The 9,905-nt window shown below is 36.9% G+C and overlaps 1 protein-coding gene across 4 annotated transcripts in view; it reads right to left on the bottom strand.

The window, feature by feature from the left end:
* LOC106963916 (chromodomain-helicase-DNA-binding protein 1) overlaps window positions 1-9,905 on the bottom strand; it is a 61,538-nt gene that overhangs the window by 25,167 nt on the left and 26,466 nt on the right. For all 4 annotated transcript variants that reach the window (XM_015059094.1, XM_015059093.1, XM_015059095.1 and 1 more), the window contains exons 6-10: window positions 7,155-7,423; window positions 6,687-6,912; window positions 3,963-4,063; window positions 3,702-3,880; window positions 3,330-3,454 (exon numbers count right to left, since the gene is read on the bottom strand). In XM_015059094.1, the coding sequence (XP_014914580.1) occupies window positions 3,330-3,454; window positions 3,702-3,880; window positions 3,963-4,063; window positions 6,687-6,912; window positions 7,155-7,423 (900 nt within the window). The remainder of the gene's footprint in view (window positions 1-3,329; window positions 3,455-3,701; window positions 3,881-3,962; window positions 4,064-6,686; window positions 6,913-7,154; window positions 7,424-9,905) is intronic.

The raw sequence follows: 9,905 nt of genomic DNA, 5'->3' as shown, positions 1-9,905 counted from the left end.
ATGTCATTAAGTGTCATTACTAGGGGTGTAGTGATACAATAATTTCACTATACAATACGATATATGATATTCTGGTCACAATACGGTATGTATCACAATATTTGTTGAGCGATACAATTCGCTACGATTGAGTACATTTTTACGATTTTCTGAAAGATTTTAGAAGGACAGAGTGATTTTAGTGACATTTTGTGTTCCATAGACTTGAATTTAGACTGAAAACTGATTAAAAGCACCAACTACACAATACCTGACTCTGATTGGACAGTCTAACAGTCTGCAGCTGAACAAAATTAATCAAAGATGCAGTGAGAGAATTAGTTTCTGTCATTTAATTCATATGGTTTTGACATAAAACTCAAAAGTTTAAACGATAATCCAGGAGCAGAGTGGGGAGATTATCAGCCTCTGTAGACTCTAATTATGCAAATGATTGCACTTATGTTTTTTCTTTTGGACACTGTGGCTGCATTTTTACTCCAAAATGCAGCCACAAATGCAGTCTTTTGGACTATGGGGAAAAAGGCTTTTCTACCTTGGCTCCCGGAGTTAGCCGTGGCTGTAAGCTGCTGTCGTCTAACTGCTAAAGTAGTGGCTCCGCCTCACCCCGCAGTGATCGGCGCTTTTGACATTTCTCTGATATTCGGAAAAATATGGTTTACTAATTTTAGCATAACTCCGGTTATACTTGGCCTATTAACACAATTTAAAAACTGGTGTGTAGTTTCTAATGTGCACTTTAAGCTCAAGTTGAAAGTGAGACTGAGGGAGGCGGAGTCTTGCTGCTACGCCGTAACAAACTAGATGTTAAAAAGAGCTGTCAGGCTATGGACCCCCTATGGTTTAACGGATCGATACTCGTGGATGAAAAATCGATACTTTCAGAGGGCGGAAAATATAGATATATATCGCCAAATCGATTTATTTATACAGCCCTACTTAAGTGTTGAGATCAAAGTTCAAAATTTAGGGGGGAATACTGAGGTGCTTTGTCAAAAGTTTAGTTTTTTAACAGAGTGCTGTAAAATAGTCGCCCCATTAAGAATTCCTCCTGTTTTTCATTTTCTGTCACATTTAAATATTTCAAATCATCCTATTAATTTTTACATCAGGCAATCATAAACTGAGGAAATAAAATGCTAGTTTTTAAAGGGGCTGTAATGTATATTTTCCAGCCACATAGTGACATTTAAAAGCATAATTAAGTAACTACGTGTTAACTTCAGTTGTTAAAAAAATGCTGTATATGTTAAATATGACTTAAAAAATTGACTTATTGAAATTGGGTCTCTGTCTTTAAACACTCCTGCTCTTTCTGAGGCATCTTCAGGAAGTCATCACAGCCTGGGTCCTCTATTAATCCTGCAACAACATTTTTACCAGTGTTTCACTGAGAAGTAGCTCCTATAGTGAGCTCAATTCCACCAGGTGTTTGCTAATTGCTGCTGGCTAGTTTGAAGGAACTGAGTGGGGAAATTGTGCTCTGTGAGGCAGAAGCCTAGAAACTGCAGGTCTGAGGAGGACTCGCGCCTCGACGGCGGGGCTAGGTCCACCCACATATTATACATAGCAGAATGGTTGCCTTGGAGATTAAAGGATTTCTCAAACAGGTCTGAAAGAATCAAAGCAACACTTCAGGTATGTTTTTGATCATGGAATGACATCATAACATGATGTAAAGCTCAAAAAAGCATACATAATACTGCCTCTTTAAGCAATCAAATAAGCCAGTCTGAGACCTGACTACAGCGGGACCTGTGGAATCTGCCGAGAGCCAATGTATTATTACTGTGTGTAATATTATTAATGTATTACACACATTAATAATTAGAGATGTGCCGATAAGGTTTTTTTCATGAGGGCCGATCACGGCCGACCACCGATACAGATCACACAATTTTTTTTTTTTTTTATCATAAGCACTACCGGTTACATTATGTGGAAAAAGGAACCATGAATTCACCTTAATTTAGATAAAAACTTGTTTTTAGTAACTTTTTCCAAGAAAAAAAAAAAACAGGCATTGTGCAAATTGTACTATCGGTAATACTATCTTTAACAGACTGAAAACATGAAGGCTCTGAAGAGGCTAAATAATGCAAAACGTCAAAAAAAAAAAAAAAAAAAAAAAAAAACTCTCAATGTCGCAAAAAAAAAAAAGAAAAAAACTTAATNCCATAAAAATCCCAACCTTGAGGTTCTCCATTTCTGAGTGTTACTGGAACATCAGCAAAGAGTTTTCCACTGCTGCTGTACACTCACATGCCACCCACACTCCCATAGGCAAGTTTAAAAAGGACTTGCTTTGATGTATGGCTGTGTATTCGAAGGGTGGCAGGGTAATTTGTATTTTGCCAAGTTTGTTTCAGATATCGCTCTATAGATAAAGCTGGGGAGAGGGAAGTCTGGGCCTCCCTACTTAAGCTGCTTATCCGGGGTCTGCTCCCGACCCCGGATAAGCAGAAGAGGGAGAGAGGGAGGGATGGAAGTTTTTATTTACATATTGTGTATACTTTTAAAAAAAGTTATATGGTTAAAATAATCAGTGGAAGATACTGTAACTGCATTTCAGCAAACGAATTCATCTTATAAATGCTGACATGTTTTGATGATTCATCTGTGGTGATGAGCTCCAAGTCAATGAGATTGGAGTGTGTTTGTTCCATAGTCATATTCTTTAACTCCCTCCACAAATTGTCTCAGATACAAGTTGGATTTTTTTTTTTTGAGGAAAATAGAAGTATTGCTTCCATTCAGAAGAAGTATGTTGGAAAATTAATGCATTTCCTTAACACTAAATCTGCTATGGATATGAATAATTTTGTGCTCAACTTTTTATATTTTACTATTATGATTGAACATTAATCTTTTTTGACCTGCAGCACATTCCATGTTGTATAGTTTTGGTCTAAGGTTTTTGCTTAGGAAAAGCTCAAATATCAGGGTCATTTCAAATGCACTGATTTGTTACCAGGACTGTTACAGTGTGGTCAAAGAGAGTAAAGCAGAAGAGAGGCTGTGAGATGATGATGATGATGCTGGAAAAGCTTTGTGAAGGTAGATGTTGTCACTACTATGTTCCTACCAGTATGGTTTAGCTTCAAATCTAAATAATTTAAAACAAAGCCTTACTTTCTCCTGCTGCTAATACATTTAGATATTCAGATTCTAGCTGGCGAAATGTTTTTCACTTCAAGCTAGAGTTGAGCAATGTGTGCCAGTCATAGCAATCCTTATTACTAATAGATGAAGAAATTCCATAGAATGAGAAGATTTCCCATTTAAGATGTAGGATAAATCACTAAATGACAAAGACTGTTGAGTCATACTTGCTCCAGGAGTGGGCCATCCAGTTTAAACCATCCAGCTGGTAGTCCCTGAGCTCCAGTCCATCACCTCCAATGTAAGCTGGCTGCTTCTTCATTGGTACAAACCTGGGTCTCTGTTTCATCAACTAATAAAACAAAATCCTCATTTGAATTTCTTTAAGTGGAATACTGATATCTAAAAACATGTTCTAAAAACCAATACTAAATACATTTCAATAGAATTGACATAACTAAGTAAACCAGGTTTAAATGATATGTACAGTAAATCTGTTTTTATTGATGATGTGTCACAGGAAAACATGTTTTACAGAACATACATTTTATTCTGAAACTTTTGCCAACATTGTTGGAAAAAATAAGGTCTAAATTTACCTTCAAATCTCTAGAGGGAATGGTCTTTGACTGATTTCTGCCCATGTAGTCATCAATGCATTTCTGGAACTTTTTGGCAATCAGAGCACCATCTTCCCAGCTACACTCTGAGTATGGTAAACCTTGCCACTTGCAGAGGTAGTCTGGGTAACCAGCAGCTGACTTCTGATTTGAATGTCCTGCAAAATATATTTCAATCATTTATTGGATCACACAAACTCAGGGTTAGCAAACACATTCAGAGTAATCATAGAACAATACCTATGATACGTTCAACAAGCCGATACTGAGAATGCAGGTCATCCATCAGTTCCTCTTGACAATTAAAATATTCTCTATCTTCTGGTGATGCTGCCTTTAACCTAAAGAAACAGATAGTTAAAATGAATTAATGAATTTGAGTATTCATATCACAATAAACATTTTAAAAGTCTGATGTAAAAAATTGATTCTTAAACCTGTCATGATGTTGTACAAACAATTAAGTTATTCTAGCATCTTTCTAGACATCCAAGGACACCACAGGAAAAAAGGCAATTCAAAACGGGAAGAACATAAAGAACCGATAAGAAAGCGAAGTAATGCAATAGAAATAATAACATTAAAAGAGAAAGTGATATCTCCATGGGCTGCCACCTTCTCGTGGTGAAGGTGTTTGAGTGTCCCAGTGATTCTAGGAGCTATGTTGGAAACATTTTTCCATCGCTGAGGAAATAAGGGACAATGACAATGAGACCTAGAGGGGTGTGGTTGGCAGGAATGGTCCTGTGGTCTGAACCCGAGTGGTGTTCTGTTGCTGGGACTTCTGTGGTCGTCATGGACTGTCCATAACGAACACCATGTTCAAGCATAAGGGTGTCCATATGTGCTCTGGGTACCAGGACACCTGAGGCCGCAGTTCAATGATTGACTTGTTGTCTCATCGGATCTGCAGCCACATGTCTTAGACACTCAGGTGAAAAGAATAATATTTTAATAATAAATGGAAATGGAATTTTTATCAGATACTTGTGATTATGACTTGTATTGACTAAATTTAAAAACAGAAAACCAGGTGCTTAGTTTGGAGTCAGGTATTTAAAACTATTAGGAGTAATAAACAGCAGCAAAATATACACATACATATCCATATACATGCAAATATAAATATATACAAGTATAAATGTTACTATGTGATCTGGCAAAATGGAAAAATGATCTGGCAATAAATTTACCTAATTTAGACATAAAATATGCAAAATATTTGCAGGCACAATATAGCAGCTTTCAGTCAAAAGGACAACTGAAAAACCTGCATTCAGTAAAACAATATCTAACATTAAGGTTCTCAGTACCATAAATTACACGAGTCAAATAAATCTCACAACACTGCATATATTAAATCAAGTTAAGTAAAAAAGGAAACGTCGAATGCAGGCTGCATTCGACTTTGAATGCAGAAAACCTTCATGTAAGCTAGCAGGCAGTCAGAAAAACACTGGAATAACATAGGAATGATGAACACGCTGAATTAATAGTGGACACCTTGAGATATTTTAATAATAAGAATAATTGTGAATTTCAGTAGAAAACATAATAAGTAAGGGAAAACAAATAGAACAGTTAAAAAACAGCTATTGATACCATTTAAAAACGCTTACAAAATAACTAGACACATCTTCAATAAATACTATCTGGGGAGGTTGTAGCCAAAATGTGGAAATGATTGCAAGAATGTTAGGGATGCGTAGTTAAAGTTTGCTGTTAGTAATTACTTCAAGTGAACTTATTGCACTACTCCTCTTGTCATGTACGGTGAATGAGGGATGGTGAGGTTGAACGCAGGACCCAGGATATAGTGAGGTTGACGTCTTTAATAATCAAACTCAGCTCAAAGCAGTCCGAGAACATGCAGCACGGCAGAGTGGAAACAAAAAACTCGGCACCGGCAGCAACTAAACAAAGACTGACAAAGTAAGAGCCATTGCCGCCACAGGACTTTCCAGTTCGACTGTGACGACTTAAACTAAACTACAAAAACGACTTATTTGACTGACGAGATGCAAGACGGCTTAGACAGACTGGTACCACATTAGACGGATGTTAGACAAGGACCCGACAAGAGACAAAGACAAGAGGTGGGGTTAAATACACAGGGAACGTAATCAGGGAACTGGATACAGCTGGGAGCAATCAACAGGGACGACAGACTCACAGGGGAAAATGGACTAAAACACAGAAAAACCTCAAAAATAACTACACAGAAAACACAGATCATAACACCTCTGTTAAGGTATCCATGTTTTATGTTAAATTAGTCTCTGTTCATACAAATGGTAAACTTATTGTCAGTAAATCGGTTTTCATAGAGTTAAGAATAAATCATAACTTTTATGTCATTTGCTTGTTCTGGTGGGGTTTTGTTATCGAGGCTGGTGAAATGTCTGAGTGGCCAGTAAAAAATGTTCTCTACTAGCCACTGTGGTTGGTGGAGAAAAATTTATATTTCCACCCGTGTGTGTGTGTGTGTGTGTGCGTGCGTGCGTGCGTGCGTGTGTGCACCCTTTCCAAAAGATTAGAATATCATGGAAAAGTTTTTTTATTCTACTCAAAAAGTTAAACTTTCATAGGTTATAGATTCAAGGCCACCAGTTTAAACGATTTAAAGTTCATCGTTACATAATTTCCGCTTTCAGCTTATAAAACCACCAAAAACAGTAATTCAAAAACTCAGTATACTCTGAAAAAAATCAGCCTAAGCTACTTCTCAGTTTTTGCATAAAAAAGTAATAGAAATTAAAAGTAAACTGTGGTTGGTGGAGAAAAAATTTAATTTCCACCTGTGTGTGTGTGTGTGTGTATACACAGGGGTGTATACACACACCTGTGTATACAATCTAAGCCATAATGTATGGCTTAGATTGATATTCTCAATCTAAGCCATACATTATCAAGTGCAAAGTGTCAGATGTAGTGCTGTAAAGAGCCCAGATAAAGACCACTTACCATTTTTTTTTCTCTTGTTCCTTTTTTTTGAAGTTTTCCAGTTTCTTCATGCCCCTGACATTCTGCAATTTTAGTGTTTCTTCAGTTTCCCAAGTGTTATGGATGTGTGCCCAGTTTTTCCACTTAATGAAATATTGAACCTCGCCAGTCTCTTTATTTGAATCAAAGTCAAAATTGGGGTCCCCATCTGCTTCTACAGCATATACAGTGGTTGAACTTCCTGTTGCTGAAAAAAATAAAAAATAAACATCACATTAGGGAAAATATCTAAGCTTAATCATCCTCACTTGGATTTTTATTTAATTTCAAAGATGAGAAGTGTAAAACTGCACAGGACTCCTCAAAGCAAACCTGCAGTCTGGATCAAACGCCTCCATTTCCCCAAATAATCTTCAGTATTTATATTCATTCATTAAACCTAACAGAGTCAGAATATACTTTATTGATTAGGTAAAGACGTGTTCTTACCTCTTTTTCGTCCTAGCCTACAGTCCATTACTCTTTCAATTGTTTCAAACTCTTCCTCCTCAGGCATCGGAACATCTTCACCCAAAACCTCCACCAAATCATCAGAATCTGTATTTATGTCTTCAGCTTCCTTATAACTTATGTTGACAGTGGCCTGTCGTCGTGGCCCTCCACATGCTATCTTTGCGTAGTTGTTTTCATCCTCAGAAGATGAACACTTTTGGGATTTCTTTCTCTGAGTGATACTTTTTCCATTTCGAGAATTCATCCTAAAATCACAGAGCAGTAGAAAAGTGGTAAAGGTTTCGTCAAAATTGATGTCATCAAGTATGATGATCAGTTTTATTTCAGCTTCTACATAAACTGAATTGTGCAATTACAATATTTCCATATTGGTGCTTTCAATTACAACTAGACTATTTGTGTAACAAAACTACTCCAAAATAATTTAAAAAATGTTATTCTCACATATAAGCACAACCTACAAATTTCTAAACAACACTGAACACTTGCAACTGATTTTATTGTTTTATAATATAGCTATCCCACATATTTAAGTGGGATAGCTTAGGTTCTAAATCATATTCTTATTAGAACATTACATTTATTAGAAGAAATTATGTGGCTCCCTGGAGCTTTTTCAAAAATGTTTGAAAATGGGAAAAGATGGTATGGGAAATATATTTTTTGTTTTTATATGTTTTCTGTATGAGGACAAACATGACACAGTCATTCTTAACGTTTTCCAAATGCTATAAAAATGTGTAGAATAAATCAAAAATTTCAACATTTCCGTCAACAAAGAATTGGAAAACTGGAAATGTACATATATAAGCCGCACTGGGCTATAAGCTGCATGGTTCAAAGCGTGGGGAAAAGGTAGCAGCTTTTAGTCCAAAAAATATGGTAATGTTGAAAGACATTTCTAGGGAAGGCGCTACATTAGCTGCCGCATCAATATTAAAGTTGCATCTTACATGCCCGATGTTGAGAAGCTGTCCAGTGATGTCCGTAAACAGAAGTCACATTAAACGCGCAAGAACACAATCCTGCCATAGGCACATATATTTAGGAACAAAGTTGTTGTTTTTAGAAATTGATTAGTAATTTTTATCAGTATATATTTAGAATGACACTTAGCGATATTATTAGGGCTGTATAATGAAATCGATTCTACAGTATGTATCGATATTTTTCCCCTCGGAAGATATCGATTTGTCATCTGCGAGTATCGATCCATTATACCAGTGTTTTTCAACCACTGTGCCGTGACGCACTATGTGCCGTGAGTGATCGTCAGGTGAGCCGTGGAAATTATAAACATAATACATTCATATTGTAACGGGAGGTAAACTTAAAGCACCATCGAACAATAGAGCAGTCACATGGTGCGTCATTCCTTCCAGGAAGCACAGTAGGGAAAATAAGCATTTAATCATGAATGCTCATGAATGTACGCACTTAGTCGTTTTGATAATAGGCTAACATAGCTAATATAAACACTTAAAGCCTGTTTTGCCTTCATTATAAGCTTCATATAAGGCTTTTAATTTTTTGCAGCTCCAGACAGATTTGTTTTTTGTTCTTTTTTTGGTCCAATATGGCTCTTTCAACATTTTGGGTTACCGACCCCTATCCTAGCAGTACCATGCCTAATGACAATATATTCCACATTTACTATCTAAATGCCACTGTATAAAACATTCAGTCACTACTTTTCAACCTATTGCTAGCTCCCATCAGACCAGCTCCACAACTTGGTGCAGGTGAAAGCACAAAGAACTGAACAATTCCGTTAACTCAATGAAACTTGGAAATGTAGGTATTACTGATTTAGCGCTATCCTTCACAGCAAATGAAAATAAATCAGAAAAACCGGTTGAAGTACAACTCAAAACCACTTCTTTCTGGGGTGTGCTGTGGTGGCACAGGGGTTAACAACCCACATATGGAGGCCTTAGTCCTCAACACAGCTGTCGCAGGTTCAATTCCCGGCCTTGGCGACCTTTGCTGCATGTCTTCCCCCGTCTCTCATTACCCACTTTCCTGTCAATTAACTATCAAATAAAGGCCACTAGAGCCAAAACCCCCAAAAAACCCCACTTCTTTCTTGCCCTCTGTGTCGGCCTAGCTACACAGAGACTCACTGCCATAGCAACTGACAACAATGCCACTTTGTTTCAGGATTCAACACCAAAACTTTCCCACACAAAGAACAGAACATTCAGTCTATTGCAGGCTTAATGTTTATTTTGCAATTAAGTGATTAGCTACCGCTGTTTTTAGGTAATCTGACATAGCAGCTTGTGAGTTATAAGATAAGATAAGATATTCCTTTATTAATCCCACAGTGGGGAAATTTACATTGTTACAGCAGTATAAAGGACAGAGCAGAACCAATATAAAAATCTATATATACACAGTAAAATCAGGTGAATCAGGTGAGTTTCTTTTCCGCATTCTTTACACTTACAAATTGTAGCCCACAAACGTACATTCATTAAAAAACATTCATTATAAATGGAGTCCATACTCTGCTCCTTCTGCGCAACAATATCGTCGATTTCTGGTAAAAGTCCTCTTTATTTTGTTTTAAAGGTCTCTCGGTCTCATTAGAGATCACTGCCAGGAAAGAAAGCTTTTCTTGATCAGTCCTGTTCCAGCTGTATGTTTTGAGTCTAGGGCTGTTGTAAACGAATATTTTAGTAATCGAGTAATCTATCGATTATTCTTACGTTTAATCGAGTAATC

The sequence above is a fragment of the Poecilia latipinna genome, unplaced genomic scaffold (assembly GCF_001443285.1).
Source record: "Poecilia latipinna isolate Pla-1442-1.1 unplaced genomic scaffold, P_latipinna-1.0 Scaffold1599, whole genome shotgun sequence".
NCBI lineage: Eukaryota > Metazoa > Chordata > Actinopteri > Cyprinodontiformes > Poeciliidae > Poecilia > Poecilia latipinna.
Note: the sequence above shows the minus strand (reverse complement) of the source record. Positions and strands in the feature narration are given on the sequence as shown.